Source organism: Chaetodon auriga, chromosome 21 (genome assembly GCF_051107435.1).
Source record: "Chaetodon auriga isolate fChaAug3 chromosome 21, fChaAug3.hap1, whole genome shotgun sequence".
Taxonomy (NCBI): domain Eukaryota; kingdom Metazoa; phylum Chordata; class Actinopteri; order Chaetodontiformes; family Chaetodontidae; genus Chaetodon; species Chaetodon auriga.
In genome coordinates, this window is record NC_135094.1 from 7,906,147 (window position 1) to 7,927,403 (window position 21,257).

Sequence of the window (21,257 nt, forward strand, 5' to 3'; positions counted from 1 at the left end):
ATTTAAGTGTTTTTGTACATACAGCTCCTGCCTAGTCAAGCTTTAATCAGTGGAATAGCTCTGTAACATTGAATCTTGCAGCACAAAAAAAAAAATGGCCTTTGCTTCTATAATATATTAGCCATTCTCCTTTGTCTTGCACTGTGCCGGGGTGCGCCTGTGCATTTTCATTTCTCATTTTTATTTGTTCCTGTTCTTGGCGGCGTACGCTCGTGTGTGTGTGTGTGTGTTTTTTCGTGTGGGTGTTTGCGTGCACGTACTGTATGTCTACGTGTGTCCCCCTCCTCCGCAGGTGAGCGAGGTGGAGGTGAACGGGCAGATCGAGGCCGTGTGTGAGTCAGTGTTCAGCGAGATGGAGTCGCAGGCGGTGGATGCCCTGGACCTGCCCATGCCCGGCTGCTTCCGCATGCGGAGCCACAGCTACGTGCGTGCCATAGAGAAGGGCTGCTCGCAGGAAGAGGAGGAGAGAGGCGTCACGGCGGGCAACAGGAGGACCAACTCTCCCCCACGCACCACCACCACTGTCAGAACCATCCAGAGCAGCACAGGTCGGTGGGAGCATGCACTTAACACACACACAAACTCATGTGTCACGAACATGTGTGAACATAGATAATTCATAGTGCATTACAAATTGATATGTGTGCATAGAAAGTATGTATTATAAATGTGCTGTAAGTCTGAGTTATGCAGCTGGTGTACGGTGAAAACAGTAAAAAAAAAAAAAAAAATCAACAGAGCAGTGCTGCAGTTACTGCAGAGTGAGACTTATTCTAGTATAAAGATTGGACAATGGATCAAGGACCGTCAAATATTTCTGTTGAAAACCAGCCTTGCATTGAGTATTTTTCATAAAGCAGAGAGCTGCTTTGGATAGCTGACCAGGGAGTAGTTTCAATTTGGAGACCCAAACCCTCTGCATTATTATCCATCTGACCCAGTTTTCTTCACAGATACAATATGATGAATGCAAAACTGTTTTTCCCACATAAGAGCTTATTCGAGCTGTAAAGCTCAGTGGCTGCTGGGTCTTATTTTAGCCCTCTTGTGTGCCTCATGGTCTGGAGCGCTTGGCTTTCCAGCATTACTGCATGCAGTATTGATGCTGAGTGGTGCTGGCATCCAGCACTGGGTGCTTCTATGTTTCCCACTGCAAATCCAAACGTCATTCCCTTACATTGTCTACGTTGAGTCACCATCGCCTGACGCACTCTGACTTTCTCCTCCACTCCTTTTTAATTATGCCAATTAAAAGACAGCATTTCCCCAAACCTAGAAGACAAGGTTACAGTCAGCTAATTAAACACATTTACTGCAAATTGGAAAACTAGTTCAATCGATTCTAAGGGCTTGAAATCGACTCTGAGCAAACATTTACTTAAAACTGTATAATATTTCCTGCAACTGACTTCTAAAACTATTCATTTTTGCACCAGTTAATGAAATGAGACAAAATGTGAAGTTGCATCTTCAGTATTTTTATCATTTCACATCTATTGACTGTCATGGGTAACAACACAATCAAGGGCAATAGCGGATTGGGTTGATTGTTCTATTGTGTGGAGGTAGTTATTGATCCATAAAAGGAGGCTGAATAGATCAAGAGAGGGACATTTGGAGCTCCTTCCCCAGAGGAAGGAAGAGTTAATGAAGACCATCTATCAGGTGAAGTGTTGTAGGGATTAACTCAAGCCAGACAGCTGCTCTGTAGTGTTACATGTGATACAGGAAGTCTCTCATTTCTCCCAGCTGTCGACTGTCTCTCACACCTTCTGCAGATGCAACTTTCTTGATCTGTAATCATTTGCTGATCGTGAAAAGAAAACACCTTTTAAATCCTCCTCAGGTAAAAAGTGGAGGCGTCTGCGCGTGCACGTCCGCGTTATGTGGCACAGACGTCTGCAGCAGTAGCCTCGCAGCTGTTGGCATTTTAATGAACATCCATTTTTGGCGCCTGAGTTTGTCACATGATGAATGGACGGTGTGGAAGTACAGAGGGGAGATATGAGTGCTGTGTGGTCGCTGATAATCCAGCGTTATGCTGCTCCTTCCAATTGAGGACAATCCCCTCTGGCTCGCATAGCTGTACGTGATTGACGGTCGACTTCTCGTGACCCTCGACCTTCATTTGCCGTCGACCTTATTGTGTCTTTGAATCAGCTGCAACTGAGGATCAAACAGAGGAGACTGGGAGAGTGGGTTCGAGTGATGTATTATGAGGCATTGTGGAGAGCAGCTCACCATAGTTGGTGGTGAAGGTAGGGGATTGCTTCAGATTACTGTCATAGTTGTACTACTGCACAATTCATCACCTCCTTAGATCTTCACCACTGAGTCGTCAGTCACTGTAATTAATTAGCTACCTCTCCTTCTCCTCCTCCTGAGGGAAACGCTGTGATTGAAGAGCAGAGGAGGAGAGGGGGACTGGAGGGACTGCAGGAAAAGATCTCAGTCTGACGAACTTCTCCCTGCCTCACTCCCCTCCTTTCAAACACGCGCACCGCCGCCGCGTTCACGTCACGTGGGAGTTGTCGTAATTACCATTTTCGGAGTCCTACACACTCTTCACGCAGCGTGTGAAATACATGGATCGCAGGTGGTCTCGGACCCTTTAATTAACTCCCCTAAATCTTAATTAATACCACTTGAAAATCTTAGAATCACAATTTTGGAGGGGTTTCAGAGATTAAGCTAATTAGTTTAGCTTTTTTTGCTTAAAGGTGCAGGAGCAGCACAGAAAATGCGGCTCAACAGGCAGCTGAGGCATCTCATGCTTTTGCCACAACTGCTAGCGAGTGATACCGCCCTCACAAATTAATGCAAGCTATAAATTTAGGCTCATTAATACAGCCCTGCTCTTCTTCTGCATCGTTGAAAGTCTCATTTATATCCAATACACATGATCTGATTTCTTTAAGAATTGCAGACATCCTTTTTTTTTATCTTGAGCAAAGAATGTAGTGCTTTTTTTAACTCTCTTTATCTCGCTGAACAGATGCCATATAGGATGTTTAATCGTGTGGTGTTGACACTAAACATTGCCTGAAAAAAATGATGCATTGATCCCATCAGCCGGCCAAAGTCGTTTAAGGTAATTAAATGCTAATTTAATGGATATACGGCTAAATTAAGTGCAGGGTTTTAAACCTCAACATTAACTCAATGTTAGCAACTGATGTTATTCACTGGGTTGAAAGTACATCACTATTAGTCGCCATTAACAGTGTTTTGATATACATTTAGAATTGTGGTTTCTGTTTCGGTCGTCCATATTGATGCTTGTATGGGTCTCTTTTGGGATCAGAACAAGTGCAGCTACACTGTGCAGACTGGCAGCTGCCATCTTGAGTTGCACAACCATGTCAATGTAGCATAACATGGACACATAATGGAGATGTGCTGTAACATCATTGTACGCCGGCCCATAGAAAAAAACATTTCATATGCATAGGCTTGAACTGCAAGCATTATATAATCACATGAAACACACTCTCTCTCTCTCTCTCTTTGCTCGCACATATGCAGTATAGACTGCACGTAGCTGCTACACAAGCCGCATGAAGACGCTCACATGCATGCACGCACACACACACACGCGCGCCTTCATACATTTCACAGAAAATCAACTGGGAGCCCGAAGTGAGAAGTGAAGACGTTGTTGTGGTGAATATTGCATGATGTTTCAGAAGGATGCGCAGGCAGTTCCAGAAAAACAGCCCGCGCTTATGGCTTCTGCTCCCACTTGTCCCCACAGCAAACGGCCGAAATATCACACGTGCGCACACATACACACACACAGGTGAGAGACCTATCAGCTTCTGCTCCTGCTCCTCTCCAGTTTGCCCACTGCGCCGCTCCGGCCCATTATTATTGATGATCTTTTTAATCCTGAGGAAGGAGACCGAAGTAAGGGGCTGTCCTTTGATCTCCTCTCTTTGAACGTCAAGTGGCTGCGGCTGCTATTGCCTGCCTCTGCGCCCACTCAAACTGGCACGTACACGCACGCACGCACACACACGCGCGTGCGCTAACCCGTGCCATCTCTCACACACACATAAGGCTACTGCATCGGACAGACATATTGGCCTAGACATCAGCTCCTTTGGATCGGTTTAACAAAATCTGGAGCAGATCCTCTTTCTAAAGCTTGGGAAAATCCATAGCAATCGGTTAATGTGAGGATTTTACTGCCTCTAAGCCCTGGCTCCTCCTCCTCCCCGCGTCGCCTCCAGTTAACATATTCATCACCTCTTCACTCTGCTTTGTCTTTCCCCTCCTTGGCCTCTCGCACAGCAGCTAGATCCCCTGCCTTTTCACAACAGCACTTAGCAGTGTGGGTAAATCAACCTGTTGTTTCACCAGGAAGACGAATTGACCTTCAATTAGAAAGAGTACACACACACACATCTTAAGTCTGGGAAATGTGCCACAGTTTCCGTTTCTCTTCCTCTCACCCTCCGCTTCCTTGGCTCGCTGACCTGCTGTCAATTATCCTGCCTCATTTTTCCAGCATCTATTTTTCAGAGGTGCTGAGGGATTGGATGAAAAGAGTGGCTTTCCTCCCTCGCTGCAGTAATAGGCTACAGGACAATGTTTAATTTAATGGCTGAGAATCCTACAGCCCCCCGAACAGAGGCGCTGCGCTCGATAAAGCATTCCTTAAGTAAGTGTTTGAGGCATGCTTGTGGCTCATTTTGCTGATGGTCTTGTCAAACACTCAGAGGAATACCACCTCTTCATTTAGTTATGTGATGCAGCTCTGGACACACTTTTCTATCTGCTCTCTTTGTGCTATCGGACATGAAACCAAGAAATGGCAAAATACGGGATTGTAGCTTCGATTGGCCACTTTCTTAAAGATAATTTGTGCATAAATGTGATTTAATAAACAGCCGTTAAAGATGTAAATTAGCATAAACGGATAAAGAATTTATTTCTAGTGCAACCTGATATCAATAATGTCAACATCCCCCTTCAAGCATCAGTAGGATCCATCTATAAACCAGGAAATCCACTAATATGTAAAAATAAAGTTACTCCAAAAAGGGACAGTGGCATTGTTGCAGTTGTAAGCTTTTAATTTTACTTTAAAACCATCATAAGGTACAGGAAGAGGTGGCAGGAAACAATAATAATCCAACAAAGAAAGATATGTTCATAGCAATGGGACTGCAAGAAGACTTAATATTTCATATCCACTTAAGATGCTGCAGCTCAAGTGAGTTTTCATCAGCTGTGATGCTGATTACACGAGCCAAACTGAACGCTTCATTAAGACGAGACACAAGAGAACCCAACAGCGCCGTGTATGAACATTTAACACGTATCTTATCAGAATTCAGACATGTTATGAATCTCCACATTTAATCAGACTTGCCACCCAGAACACATTGGAAACCACTCAAGGAAAGACATTTATCTGTAAATGATCAGTGTACTTAGTGAGAGATAATACTTCTTAAGGGAATACATTTTGGGAAATACTCCTATTTGCTGTCTTGCTCAGAGTTTGATGAAAAGATTGATGCCACTCTTGTACTAGTAAGTTGAGTTGTAAGATAGCGACAGCAGCTGGCTAACTTAGCTTAGCATAAAGACTTGTTTTTACACAAATTGCCATTTTCACTCTTAAACAAACACGATATATAGTGTCTAAGGGACTTAGTGACCCTTGAAGTTGTTGCAGGCACATGCAGACCGAGTCAGGCGAGATGTTTCTGCCTGTTTCCTAAGCTAAGTTAGCCAAACGGCTGGGGATAGCTTCACATTTACCACAGAGGTACAAGAGTGGTATCAGTTTTAGCATCTAGAAAGGGAGCAAGTATTCCCTTAAAGAGAAACTTTATCTAAAATCTTCAAAGGAACTGAAGTTATCAAGCTATCTGACTGCAGCAGTTTCCTAAATGCAGTATATTGTGCTAGCAGTACTCAGTATGCTCTTTTCAGTCTGCAGCAGTAACCGTATAAAACCACATTCACAGCAATGTTTGCAAGCTTTACTGTAGTGAGATCACATGGGGGCTGCTGTGTATTCCCAGCTCTTTTCTCAGCACAGCACTACAGGCTAAAATAAAGCCTGTACAACACTGCCCCCCCTAGGGGCTCAGTGTAACACAGCACTGCACCTCTGCCCTTTCTTCCTGCAGCGAGTGGGTGGATGAAAAACTACCAGACAGCTTGACCCAATTAACAACAATCACTGCCATCCCTGGCACTTTGCCGAGAGTTCTGTTCCGAGAGAGCTTGTGAGAATAAATAACTTTGGATTTCCCAGAGTGCTAAATATAAGTGGCAGGGATACAGACCACTGAAGTCTGGTCGAATCAAGATCAAGCCGAGCGTTGGTCCAGATCCCCCCTCACACCTTCAGCAGCCCACGCAAATTTCCAAGAGCTAGGCTGAAGCTTGTTTTTCATATGTCAGGATGACTCATGTGTTATAAAAGCAAAGAAAAGGTGTTGTTGCATGTTGCCATGTAATCTATGTGCCGGTTTGTTCGGTCTTCACAACACAAGGATGAGACAGAGATCTAAACTAATGTCATAAAAGGAGCTTTATGTGAAGTTAATACAACACGACAGTGATCTTCACAAGAAGATCATAACCCCATTAAGCCCCACTGTAAAAAATATCACGGTATTCTTAAATAAGAGCATTTTGTGTCAATAAAACGGGGTAACCCTGCACTAAATCCTCAGCCTTTAGGTATGAAAATAGTGCCAAATCAACAACAGCATGCTTTACTAAACCACAAGGTGGCAGTTAGACTCTGAGTTAATGAGCCACATCTGCTTGGGTGAATATTTTTGTGTATTTAATGTACTGAGAGTCAAAAAGATGAAGTATACCAGCATATTGTTGTGCAGTTTTAAATGGTCAGGGAATCTGGACCCGTAACCCGAGTAGTCATGGCGGCATGGCCTTGTTATTAAGGATTTTGTTTCCAATAGCAAAAACATTTACAACCTCCATGTTAATGCAGCAAATCTCCAAATATTGAGCAATGGAGAAAACTTATAAATAAGTATTTCTCTCTTTTTGTTAGTTTTTTCCCATCAAATGTAGTTGCCATTTGTCAAACTGATGCAATACAAATATCTAATAATAATAATTAAACAATATATTTTACAGATATGCTAATTTGATATAGATAAAAAAAAAACCCTGAAGAGTATTGGAGTATCTGGATAAATAAAGTAGGCTATGGTCTAAAACAACACAGACGCTTTAGAGGCCAGCTGGGAAAATTGGACAAGCATTACAGTAAAGTTTTCCGGATGACCGTGAACGGGACTGTCCCACCCAGCGCCGACTGAGCTATAAAGTGTTTGTGCGGGGCGGGGGGTGCGAACGAGGCGCGTCCACATCCTGACATCCAGCACCGTCAGAGTGGAGAAGGAGAAGAGGCAGAGGGGGCTCCTACAGTCACCTCATCTCAGCTCGGTGTTGCGGACTCGCAGCTTTCATGACGCTCCTTCAGTGTCTGTACGGCGCGCTGCTCGGCATGTGTGACTACTGGATCCGCCTTTGTGAGTAAAAGCCGCTGTTGTGTTTCTCTGCCGTTTGTGCGCGAGGCATCATGACCGATGAAGAGGCAGGAAGTTGGGTGGTGTGGCTTTCAAAATAAAACATGTCGGGGGGAGGGGAGCAACGAGTAGCGAAATGCCAAAATATAATTACATCGGGTACAATGCAAAACACATTAGAATTGTAGCACCGTCTATCAAAATAAAACAAGAAGAGTTAACAGCAGTGCCTACGGTGTACGTTTAGTGCTCGATCTCAGGTCAGCAAAAATAATGAACGAGACCAGTGAAATTGGAAGTGCGTCACTGACCGTTACTTTGAAAGTAACAACCGGAAGTTGTGTGTTTATTGTGAATGACTTGACAATGAGGCAGTCAGCGCCCATCCCATACTTTCTGCTTATTCATGCTTAGCATGAAAATGCAGCGTCTCGAGTAGTTAATATTAAGTTAAAAAATATAATCAAGCCTCGTTAAACCTTAAATTAAACAAACATAATTAATTAATGCTATATGAAGTGCAAGAAAACATATTGTATTTTCTAAAGTAAGTATAAACAGGTTTTTAAATAATACATTAAATAAAGTAAATAAAAGTTAAATATAAATATATTTAAATACATTTTCCCCTCTGTGGAGTCTAATGGCCTGTGTCTCACAAGCTCTTGCCAGTGCTCTTAAATAAACTTTCAGTTATCTCCCAGGGCCTCTTCAAATTGTTTTCCCCTCAAACTGGACCCATGTGAGCACACTGAGATTAACCTACATGCCGTCCGCCTTCCCTCCACTCATGGTCGCCGGGAAATGCTGATCACCTTCCAGCTCCTGGGCTATTCTGGTATCATATCTCTGACGGGAGGACGACAGGTGTGGCCTGCATCACACAGAGCAATGCCTGGCACAGCATCACAACACACGCCTCTGCAGGGTCCGGTTATTTAGGTCAGACTCGGGGCCCCTCTGGAAATGCAGTTCATAGTGGTTCATCTCAGACTTCTGTGCTTGTTAAATAAGCATCCAGAGAGCAGGGGAGAAAGATGCTGAGCCCTGCATGCCTTATGGGAAAAGAGATCACTGGTGCCACTTACCAGTTCGAGGCCCAGTAGGGTAGGCGGAGGGCCCCCTGACAGACGTCTCCAACAGACCATCTGCGTTTCAGTGAGTCATGCACTCACTTCAGTTCATGCTCGCCACCGATGCCAGCTATGCCAACTGCCCGCTCACCAGCTTCCTGCTTTCTATTCTCGGACAAGGCTCCGAGACCCTCCTGAGCTCAACACGCCATGGACACGCACTCACATACTGTACACACACACACGTCTCTGGTGATCCAAGTAGGCCACAGCCTCGTGGGATTATGTTAGTATCATGTAAGTGACACAAGCTATCCTGAATATGAGTTAGGGAAGGCTCAGCTGTTGACGCATTCAGCCAGGAAGGCTTCATTCAGCCGTCAGGGTGCAAATAAAAGCACTGCAGGTTTAACAGTGAGGCAGTCAACGCTATTTTATCAGAGTACTTATTTTCCATCTTTATTTGCCAGTAACATCAGTATGTACTTGCTTATTGTAACACTTTCTATCAATAAGCTCCTTAAAATGTGATAAACTTGGCGCTCTCTCCAATCGATTTCTTAGCTTTTCTGGTTTTGTTGTATTGTTTCGGCTGCTTCATATTCTGTTTTTGTGCTCTCGCCGTGCAGTCATTTGTTTCCCAGCTGAATCCCATTACTTGCTTTTTGCTGTACCTAGCGTACCCTGAGGGATCATTAGTTTCCCTCAGTTTCATTCACAAATTGTTCCAACCCGTCAGTACTGGCTCAAAATTCACCCTGAAAAATGTTTTCTCAAGGGCACAGTTACACAACCATTTTTTTTTTTTTTGACGTGCCAGCTGTTTAAATGTATTGGCAATTTAGACAGTAAAAGGTTTTAGGAATGACTGTTTCCAGCTGGCAAGGCCATCTTAAAGAGGAGAATCATCATTGATAAAGTGTACCAGTAAAGAAGAAACACATTTCATAACCTTTTACCTTCTGGCTCGTCATTTTTACGTCAAGCCAAACTGCATTAACTGGTTGAGGAACTGCCTGAAATCATCAGGTATGTTGCTTTTGTGTTTTAACTCTGGACAAAAAAAAGTGAAAGTTTAAAGGAATAGTTCTATATTTTGGGAAATAGTGTTTTTGCAGAGTCAGATTAGAAGAAATGTGCCACTGTCATATCCGATCTTTATATATGAAGCTGGAGACAGTTAGCTTAGCATAAACAGCTAACCTGGCTACCAACACCTGTAATGTTCACTAATTCACACATTACGTCTCGTTTGTTTAATTTGTACCAAAACCAAGTTCAAAAATTACATTTTTGGAGGATTTTGTGCCGGACCTTTTCTTCCTGTGACTCTCTGGTGTCTCCTCTGGTTGTGGTTTTTACTATAAGTGACAGTTTTTTAAATGTTTATTGAAACAGTGCTTACATGCATCGTTCTGGCTATAAACACCAAGCAGAGGTAATGTGTGAGTTTGGGCTGTTGTACTGCAGCAGGTAGCACTTTGTTAAGCCACTTGTCTCAGGTTTGCTGCACACCTGTGTGACTACAGGGACGAACAGAAGCAGGCGTAGCTCACAGTATTCCCATCTCTCCCTGTTACTTTCATTGTCTCCATCTCTCTGTTCACTTCAGTGAAGCTTTTTTTGGAGTAAGACAACCAAAGCACACTCCCATGAGTGTGTCGTCCCCCCCGACCGTCTCCCTCTATCATGCACCGCCAATTATTCAGTCATATTTTCACAGCAGCGCTCACTTTTAACAGGTGCTAAGACTTCAGCAGCGCCCTTTTGTCTTTCACAGTGTCTTTTCAGAAGCAATTATCAAGTGAAAGCTAAACTTATGAGATACTTGCCAGGGGAAACACTTTTACCGTCGCCGTCTAGTGAAGGTACGAGGTGTCCGCGTTTACGCTGACTTTGGATAGAGAGGTGATGACAGGCAGCTCGTACACGGAGTCTCGCTGGCTGAGGGGACCTGAAAGCAAAACCATGTATGAGACTGATGAGGGTCAGATGTTAACCAGCAACAGTATGTCCCTCACAAGTCGAACTTCCATCTGTTAATCTGCTGAATTAAACTTCAGGAAAGATTAGAAATAAACATGTAGTCAGTAAAAGTAAAAATCTCTCTGTTCAGAATCTGTTTGTGTAGTTTCAGCCCTGTTTCTGGATCTGATGTCTTCCACTAAATCTCCTGCATATTTGATGTTTCTCTCGCTCGCTAACTTTTTCTTTCCTCTCTTCTGGTCTAGCCAACTTCCCTCTTTCATCAGCCTCTTAATTCCTCTGTGCTGTGGGCAAACTTAAATCCAGATTTATAGTAATCCACATAAAAAGCAGAGCAAAGACAGAAGAACAAAGATAAAGAGGACAGGTGAAAATATGGTTGTTAATTAAAAGTGTTATGTGCTAAGCTATTAAGCACTGTGGAGCCTCAGAGGAGAGGCTCTCGGTAACTAACCAGCTCCTTACCCACTCCTGTCTATGAAAACACACTGTGTGCTTTTACCTGTGCTGGACAATGCATGTCTTTTGCTTGCACAAAATCTCCGCTATTCAATAATTTCATAAAGTATTTGAAAGAAACAAAGGACAAAATGTAAATATTCTGGAGGATGGTTAGAAATCTGAGCATCTTCAAAAAAGACAGTTTGGATGAAAGACGCACTTAAAAAATCTAATTTGTAAAATCAGTGGGTACAAAATACATCCTTGTTCTAGTTTCATACAGATGTTGTTTACATCTGGCCAGTTTCTGGTGCAATGATAAATGTGTATCCTGTAGTTTGCTTTGATTTATTTAGCCCATCATCCCACATGGGAATAAAAGACACTAATGCAACCGTCAAAATCGAACATCAGACAGACATCTGAGGGCAACACAAATACAAAACCAAAAGAAATGCATCAGTTTTGACAGTATATGAACTGCTTCATGTCATCAAATGACATGTTTTTGTGCACATTTTCAAAATTTAAAGCCTGGAGTTCATTCTGATGAAAGGATTTTTCCTCATCTCGCAGACTTTTTCCAAGTACTTTGGCTCATTTAAATGCTTTGGATAAAAAATCCATCTTACTATCTATAATTTAAAAGCCAGTGGGTTTTTTTTTACCAGAGTAAAAGATTGCGTAGTTCTCAGTTAAAAGAAATAAAACAGAGTTAAACTCTGTGGACACTGTGGACAAATCCGCTTTTGTTCTTTCAAGACATGACATACCCTCCAAAAAGAAATAAAAACAGTTCAGCACAAAGATAATTTCATCTGTTAAATGTAACAGAAGACGTGGATAAGTAGGACATTAAAAAGAAAAAGAAAATGTAGCACATCAAACAAGATAAACATGCTGTTTTTCTCCTGATTATTTACATTATAGAGCAATTCATTTTTCAGTTTTGGTGTTTGCCACTAGGGGGAGCTTTATCCTCACTTTTAAAATAAACCCAGCTTGTCTTGTGATGTTTCTCAACAGCAGTTTGAGGGCAACTCACAAGTTTTATCTTGTGGCGTTGCTGTCAGACATTATTTTTAGGCACACTGTGTGCCTTATCAACACCTCCAGTGTGTGTGTGTGTGTTTCTAAAAGGCAGAAGGAGACAGAGGAAATGAGTGATGGTGTGTGAGATACTGTATTCCTGAATCGTGACTGACAGTCGTGCTTGGCTTGATGTATCTGTGCCTGAGAGACATGGAGATCAAACGATGTTCACTGAGGACGTTGTGCAGGAATGCTCCTTTGAGCTCCGTCAATCCCTCCAGCCATGTCGGTTCCTCAGTCACACACACACACACACAAACACACGGATGGTTCTCTATTTCCTGCTCTGGCGTTAATTACAGGGACAGATAAAGCCCTGCCTTAGCTACGTATGCCGCAGCATGTGAAATACACCTGTGTGTCAGTGGATCAAAGCTGCCACGCTCTAAGGTGGAATTATTATTCAAAGAGGGGATGTAAATTAAACAGCACTCTGGTGTCATCTGTCTCTCCCGTTCTCTCTGTTGCTCTCTCTCTCACACACACACCTGCATAATGTTGTCATTCCACATGCTTTGATGGTGCAAGTAGGTGTGTTTGACAGGAAACAAGGGCTTGGCCGAGGCATGTGGTGACACACTGGTACACGTATACATGTGGAATAGAAGCAGAAAGACGCCACTTGTGGTTGGCAGCCATACCTCGATGGAGGTTTTGAGCATGTGTGTGTGTGTGTGTGTGTGTGTGTGTGTGTGTGTACGTGCGCAGGCATGGGACTGTACAGTGTCAAAGTGTCTGTGTGTGGCTTCCCTGTTTGCAGCTGCGGGATCAAGCCCGAACTGGGAGCTCGATGTGGGTAAACTGTGATTTGGCTATCTCTCTTCCTGGAGGAGATAAATCCTCGCCATGCTGGTGTGTCAACCACTCAGTAATTACTTCATCCTGTCACGACTGTCTGAGAATGCAAGCCAGTGGGAACTTGCACTGTCGCTCTTTCACTGACACGAGGGAAAAACACTCAGCATCTCTTTCATACGGCTCAGTGTCATCTTAAGGGCGTTAGTCATCAGATGAGCAGATGCAGAGACATTTAATTTAGCTCGAGCGCCTTGCATCTGTGGATCTCGCTCCCCGTTTTTCCAGCTTGTGCAGTTGCAGTTTAGTTTGTCATCATATGCTTAAACTTTGCTCCGCCTGCTGAACTTCCACTCGGAATAATCTAATTCTAGTGTGTCCGGTGTCAAATTTGATTGGAAGGAAATCACGTTGTTGTGCTCCAGATGTAATCAAGGGAAGGAGAAAATTCTTGGCTTGCAGTATGAAACCTTTCACTAGATGTCATCATAGCCTCAGCTGCTTTGAAGCGCGTTGCCAGTCAAATTTGTGCGATCTGGTCCAACCTGTAGGTGTTGAGTATGACCCAAATAATGCGTAACATGACGCTCTGATGCAGTGTGATCCGAGGTAACCTATGCAGCTGAATTGCACCTGTAGGCACTTGCTGAATATTTGTGCATAAATTGCTATATCATGGTGTCAATCAAGTGCAATTATTGTGTACTTCCGTGACCTGAATCAACAATGATTTCCTGCCTGGACATGCTCTAAAGCAGAATAAAAGTCAAGCGGATAAATCTGCAGGACTTGAAGCTTTGGCTGCTAGGTGTTTAGCTTTACTTACGACTTAATTGGTTTGTTATGGCCTGGAATGCTTTGATTATGGCCGTTGAGGGAGGAAGAGCGGCGTTTGGATATCTTTTGACACAGGAAGCGCAAACAAGAGAATGTCATTCATTCCTCTCCTCCTGCTCTCGGTTTGAAACGAGACAGGAGAGGGTAGAAAAATGAGAGAGGAGCGCAGGGAGGAGCTGACAGGGCTACGGCAAACACAAAGAATGGCTGCAGCAGTGGACCCCTGCTGTCCCCCTCTCTGCAGCGAGAGCACATACACCAGCTCACAGCCGAGAGAAGGAATCAGGGCTTTGCTTTGAGGATTGCTTTCCCAAATGTCGGGATGTAAACAGCACATTTGGCGTGTCTGATCAAGTGGACAGGGGCTGCTCCGTCAGGTAGGGGCTGCCCCACTCCTCCCCTCTTGCTCTTCCTGTCTGTGTTTTGGCATCAGAAGGAGCAAAGGAAAAGCAAAGCCCTGAAAGGATTTCCTCACTGTTGACTGTGGATGATCCTCATGGCTCCTGCATGCTAAAGCTTGGGCAAGGCAGGGCCCGCAACCTCAAAGCCCTGCGTGAATGAAAAACACTGGAGGAGTTAAATCTCCTCTGAGGAGATTGGTTTTTTTGGGGGGGTTTTTTTGTCGTCGGCGACAAACACGCGTGTCGCTCTGTTCTCTTGACGGCATTTTATTGAAAGTTTTGAGACTTGCCGGTTAAATTGTGTGGTGGGGAGTTTGTGTTGCTTTCACTGCTCAGGAGGGGAGGGAGTATGTTGGAGTGGCTCTGAGGAATGGTGCATGGCTGTAAGTGGGTGGTTTGGGCTGAGCAGTGTGGGAGGCCAGGCCCCAGTGCAAATTAAAGACTTCTCTGTGAAAGTCCCAGACTCGGCTACAGTAATATGTGTGTGTGTGTGTGTGTGTGTGTGTGTGTGTGTGTGTGTGTGTGTGTGTGAGCGACTGAACCTGTGTGCAAGCGGCCGGCGGGGGGAGAGACCCAGCCCTCCCCCTTTTATTTTTTTTTTTTTTTAGCCAGTCATTAAAAATAAGCCACAACTCACACACTGAGAGACAGCGAGAGGGAGAGAAAGAATGCATCTCCTCTTTCTCCTCCCTTTCTTTGAGCTTTGCTGCTTCACTAACCAAGTAAAACGGGGGAGGAAAGGGGAGGAGGGGGCACTGATTCCACTCAGAGGTTTTTAAGACCCACATCGGACCCCTCCCCCTCGTGTAAAGAGTAGCAGGAGTTTTCTTTTTTTTTTTTTTTTTTTTTCCTATCCAGGAGGGAGAGAGAGAAAGAGATGAATGGGCAGAGGAATGCAGGAGACAAACGAGTGCTCTCAGCAGGAGAGTGGGAATGTTGGAGAGGCCATTGTTCCTCCCCCAGAAGATTCTGCAGGGAGTGGATGTAAACACATAGGAGCAGAGGGAAGAGGGGTGTGAAAAGTCACACCTGAGAGACAGACTGTGGAATATGCTCAGATATTCATATTTAGCCCCATGCGCGCCGTCCGCGCTGCTCCTGTGGACGCGCACAGATGCACACACATGCAGCCGGTGCCTATAGCTGCCAGCTCGTCTTTCCCTCCGCCCCCTCAGCCCTTCAACAGGATGTATAGGGTCAGAGGGTCAGGACTGGAAACCACAAAAGACAGTTTGCGTCAGTGTAGCCTGGTTCTTGTTCCAAACCCCCTCGCAGCCCCTCCTGTGCCTCCTACCTTTCTGTCTCCCCCTCTTTTTTTCTCCCTTTTCCCTCTCTCTCTCGCTCTTAACTTTCCATCTCCCTCTCTCCATCCGTCCTCCCCCGCCTGCCCCGTTCCTCCTCTCATATAGGAGACGCTGAAGGCCCTGCGTTTGGTTTTGGGCCCAGATGGCTTTAGCATGCCTCTGGCGGTGGATTAAGCCGCCAGTGTCTCCTTTCGCCTCCATGTGCAAGTGGTCAGGACAAAGAACGTCAAACAAGGGGAAAGGGGGAAGGAATGTGAGGGGGGGGGATACACTCCAGGACTGTGAAACAACACCCGACGCTGATGTTTCACGGCATTCCTGGAAGGGTAAACTGGAACGCTTGTAAAAGCCGCCAGCCAGCTTTCCTGTTACTTTTTGTGCCCAGTCATTTTATGAATCAGGTTATGACTTTCTGCTGCTCAGAGTTGGTCCCAAGAGTGCTGGCTGCATGCTAACCAGGGAAAGAAGAAGTGAACTTTTGACCACATTCTGCTGCATTTATATGTAAATAGCAGCTGCAGCAAGCAGTGATCCTTCATGTAATGACATGACATCGGCATTGTGTTTCAGCCCGCTCAGTTAAGGCCGATTCCCGTGTGTGTGTGTGTGTGTCAGCCGTTTGCCTTTTTGTCTGTCTGGCCGTGTGTTTGCTGTTTTTGTCCCAGAGTCCATTACTCCCCAGGCTTGCGGTTATGTTTTCCTGTACTCGGCAGCAACTCCACACACTTTCAGCTCTTGTGGACAGTCTGTCATGTTTTATCAGGGAGCTGTGTTTAGCACTTGGAGACAGTGTGGTGGCAACATTGTTTTGTTGTTGTGGGTATTTTTAGTTTAGCAGACACTGGTCTAAGTGGATTGTATTATCTACTTAACAGCACAAAATACCACCGTCAAGACTCTGTCCTCTCTTCTGTCTGTATCTCCGTGTGTAATAAAGTTACGTATTCTGAGATTTATGCGCAGCCAGTCACAGCTCAATCTCGAAGCCAGTTTCATTTGATGAGTAACTGATCTCCCCGAGCTACATGATTCTGTTTTTGGGTATGCCACGACTTGTTGCCCATGCTGTCATTGCCGGCACATGCGATGTGTCACTCCGCACAGCGAGCCAGTCTACTCTTAAAGTCTCAGTCAGCCGGTGAGCAATGCTGTGGGAAATGAGTGCAGTGAAAGCATGCGTGAGATGTGTGGGCGTGTTAGCTTTAGCGTTAGGGCTAATGCTCAGGTTTATGCCCCACAAAGCAGCTGGAATGTACAGGAACTGAAGGAAACAGCATGGTAAACTTATCCTCTCTCCTATCCCCCCTTTCCTCGCCACCTTTTCCTCACTTCCTATTATTATTTATCTCTCTCCCTCTTTTTCTCCGTCTCTTTGTGCGCAGTGACTGTGCTCTCTCTTTCACCCCCCTGCAGGCAGATCTTTTGGACAGAAACAAAAGACTGATGTGTCTCTTCATGTGGTTGCGGACTAGTCAGGGTAAAGCCCTTGCCAAGGAGCAGCTTAGAACAATGGAAACGGCCTGGAGCCGTCACAGAGCAGGTCTAATGAGAAAACCCCCTTCATGTAAGGAAGGTCTTCAGGAGATTAGCTCACATGCTTCAGCACTGTACAGGGAGGAACTTTGGGATTACATATTTATACCAAATCCTGGATGATTATACGTGACGGTGCAGCAGATGTCATCTAGCTGCTATTTATGGTGTTGATGCTGACAATTACACTGCTGTTAGAGTAAATGTTAGTTATTTTGAGATTTCAGAGGTATATAAAACAATCAGTTGCATACTTCAAGATTGGTGTCACGTCCCCCCACAGGTGAACTTCAAAACACTGCACCTCCAAAGCAGCAGGGATCTCGAATAAAGGACTCGATCGCTAAAAAGTGCTGCAGACTGTTTTGAAAATGAACTCTCGATTTTTATTTCCCCGCCCCCGCCGGTTCCTCAGCATGTCTCTCCCTGCCTGTCACTGATTGACAGGGCGAGGAGAGCGTCAGGCAGTAAAAGAGGTATGCAGGTAACCGGGCTCTCTATTTGAACTTGAAGCACAGGAAAGTGGGTTAAGTGAAGTGAATCTATTGCCTAACAGGGAGCAGCTGCCTGCCAGATTTAGCGGCGGCTGACAGTTGTAAACACACTCTTATCTAGTCATTCAAGAGACGCAAGCCTGCCAGAGCAGCAACCCACTGTTGACACGGGTTTCTGTCAAAAAGGGCACCTGAGCGCACGGCTTTGTTGTTAGCACTGTTGGTCTGGGGACACCGGAGGCATATTAAACAAATGTTTCTTGCTGATACACATTCTTGTGTTCAACTCAAGTAATAAAAAAATAATCTAATGCCGCAGTTAGTGCAGGATGTTTACGACTCTGCTACCATTTGCAGTGAGAACTCCCTCCCCGGCAAGCACTTGCACAATGCTAAATATACCTCTTTTAAAAGGCACTCACAGACGGCCACCTTCCTCTCATGCTCACACACACACACACGCACACACACACAGGCGTACACAGTGAGCTATTGTGTCTGAGAGAGTTCAGGCATCTGGAGAGCAGAAACCCTCTCCGGTGACCTCTGACCTCTGGTGGCTGAGAGCTGTAGACTGACATGAGGCTTTCAGGTGAGTCAGAGGACTTTTAAAGGAGCGTTGTGTGCAGAGTCTGTCGCGTCTGTGCAGTGTCCGCTGATTAGCAGTCATAAGTGACAAACCTTCTTTCTTAGGTTATTAATTAACACATCAAAAGGTACCGAAACCGGTCTGTTCTTACAGTAACTCACAGTAGCCTGGTGGAGGCCGTGTTGAGTCATTCAGGATGTGCCTCGTATTGCTGCATTGTTGCTCACAACAGAAGTATAACATCACATGGTGTGAACCTTTCAGGTTCCTGTCATCTCGTGAGCCAGTGACAAGCTTCTCTGGCCAGCATCCAGCACAAACTGGTCAGTAGAGTTCAGTATTCAGCTGCATAAAGCTGACGCTTCAGGGCTAGAAACACGTATTACGTATTCTTTTGCAACACAGTGGCACCCGGTCGGCCTCCCTGCGCTGTTATCCTGCCGTTTGTTTGATTTTTAAGCGAGGCTAGCTGCGGCCCATTATTCCCGCCTTTGTTTTCCTGTTGGCTGGTGTTTAGGTGAGTGTCAGTGCAGCTGCAGTGTACCCTGTCAAGGTAAACAAATGGCCAACAGACGCTCCCCTCTGCTCGCTGCTGGTGAAACGCCAAGCCTCCCGGCAAACTTCGTGTTGCTCTGTGTCGCCATGGTGACGCTATCACAAAGGACTCCAGCTGGTTCTGTGTGTGTGTGTGTGTGTGTGTGTGTGTGTGTGAAGGAGAGAGAGAGAGGGAGACGGACAAATGGACAGAGTGAGCAGACGGAGCCAGGCCTCCTCCTCCTCCTCCTCCTCCTCCTCCTCAGTCTTGTTCTTGCTCCTCTCTTCTGTTCACTATTCTCTGCCCTCTCCCCTCTGGCAGACCCAAACACATCCCAAACACAGTGCAGCTGGGCTCAGCTGTCAGTGTTCCCCCGTACTGACCGCCCCCTTTCCGGGCCTTTGTATTTGTTCGGTTGGGTGGTGGATTTGCCCTTGGCCCCCGCGCGGGGGAGCCCGTTCCTGTTAGCTAGCCTCTTAAACCAAACCGTCTGCTCTTTGAAGTGGCCTATCACAGATACACAGATTGGAGATTACAAGGCAGCTGCCTGCCTTCAATCTGTCCGGTAACATGAGCACGATGATTAAATAAAGGAAACAGCATACACCTATGCAGACACACAAATGGGACACTGATCAGCAGAGCCAAAACAAAAAGAGACGAGGTGGCTTGCAACTAAGTCTGGTTTTGTTCTGAAGGCTGTAGAAATGAATGGAGACTTTGCTTTGTCTCAGGGGAGGCAAGAGGGCTTTCTTTGATATTATCAAGGCCAGAGGTGGGGGGAGTGCTGTGCCAAGAAGAACTGCTATTCACACCAACTTGTCGGCATGGGACTTTTGAAGCATTTGTCAAAAGAGGGATTTGGCAGAGAGCCAGCGGAGTTTTGTCATTCACAAACTCTTCTCTTTGGGATGACAATGCTCGCAGCAGGCTGCACCGTCCTCTGTGAGGAAAAGGAGCTGAAACTCCACAATTCCACCTCCATTAAGTGAGGAAATCGTTCCCGAGAGAATATGATTGATGTCTTTCTCTTTCTGTGATCTGAGCTCCTCTAACATGATTATTATGAGGTGGCACAAGAACTTTTTTTCTGCGCTCATCAGTTTTAATCTGCGTTCGGTGGGAAGAGCTTTCCACATTCCTCCTTAAGTGTCTGATGGAATCCTGCGTCACATTCCTACTTGACTCTGTCCTTGACTGTCTGTGTGGGAGGTCCACGGCAGCGTATCTGTCGAACGCTTCCATAGCTGCAAGAGGATCAAACTGTTTTCTTATCATTTCTGTGGAAACTGGAAACTTGGCTTCTGTCTTATTGGGACAGTTGCTTTGCTCCACTCACTATTATCAGACAGGCAAAATTAGAGTTATTAAAGAGTTTCTCGGACATAGGGACTTAAATACATTTGTTTTGCTAAATGACACATCTTCACACACGTTTACGTCCAAGTGGGCCGGGTCGCTGTGGCGAGCAGCCCGGGTGGACGGACAGCACATCAGTGGCAGGAAGCCTGTGGTCTCCCTTGATGTGGAGAGGTTGAAACGTTAAGCTGGGTCGTGTCGGTGTTATTTGTGTGCCTGCGTGCGCATGTCCGCGGGCCCGTGAGCGCGTGCACGTGAGCGTGGGCGTGTTCCGACTCCTGAGCGTGTTTACTTAACCTGTCTCGGCATTCAGAACCCCCTGTCATTCTCTCCTGCGCGTCTGGCTCTCGCAGTGACAGCTAGGTGGGACACGGCGCGTCGTCTCCTGTTTCGTACAGCGCGGATGAAAACCCTGTGTTCTTTAACCCCTCTCTGTGCCTGAGAGCAGCACGCACACACACACACAAACACACACATATAGTGATCCAACATGACTTTTAGATGACTTCAGGGGATAGCAGCTCTGAAAGGGGCTGACATTCTATCCTTTGAACCTCCGCGCCTGATAGGGGCAGGACCTCACCCTCTCCCTCTGCGTGAGCACATGTGTGTGTTCACCGAGCATTTTTTCGTTCTCTTGTGGGTCTGTACTCGGTGACCTTTCCGAAGATTAGTCCTGGATGTCGATCATATTCCCTAGACATCTGTGAAAAGTTGAGACTGTGCTGCGTATCGCGGCATGCTCAGACGATCCCGCCTAAGATGACTTTGGCAGTAATTCCTGCATATACAGTATCTCTCAAAAGAAATACACATGACACTTAGCTGCAGAAGGAAACACTGTAAATCATCTTCTTTTGTCTTTCTTGTGGTTGGTTACAGCACCATCAAAGATACTCACATTAGCAACCATGATCTAATCTCAAAGGCAGCATTTGTCCCGTCTGAGGACTTTCCAGCTTGTCAAAACCTGACTTAAATCTCGTCTGAGAGCATCCAATCGCTGCTGGCGAGGCAGGAGGGGAGGGTTGGGTGGAGGGCGGCGGAGGGCTCTGACAAACCAAGAGGATGAAGTCAGCCCTGCCGTTCACCTCCAATATGTTATGGCCTCTCTGTAGCTGTCAGTGAGATGGCAAGACACAAAGCACACAACATCCGGCTCTAATAGTTTTAGACATGGCTGCTCGCGCTGGGTGTGGCTGGCAACAGTTGTCTGCCGCACACAGAGCAGCGATCTCGCCACGGTAGGATGTTTGTCTTTTGTAGGGATTAAAGGGATCCAGGAAACCCGC

General features: G+C 45.6%; 1 protein-coding gene across 1 annotated transcript in view; it reads left to right on the forward strand.

The window, feature by feature from the left end:
• Nucleotides 1-21,257, forward strand: part of dlgap1b (discs, large (Drosophila) homolog-associated protein 1b) — a 91,583-nt gene that overhangs the window by 58,751 nt on the left and 11,575 nt on the right. Inside the window, exon 6 of the mRNA XM_076721450.1 lies at nt 293-548. Within this exon, the coding sequence (XP_076577565.1) occupies nt 293-548 (256 nt within the window). The remainder of the gene's footprint in view (nt 1-292; nt 549-21,257) is intronic.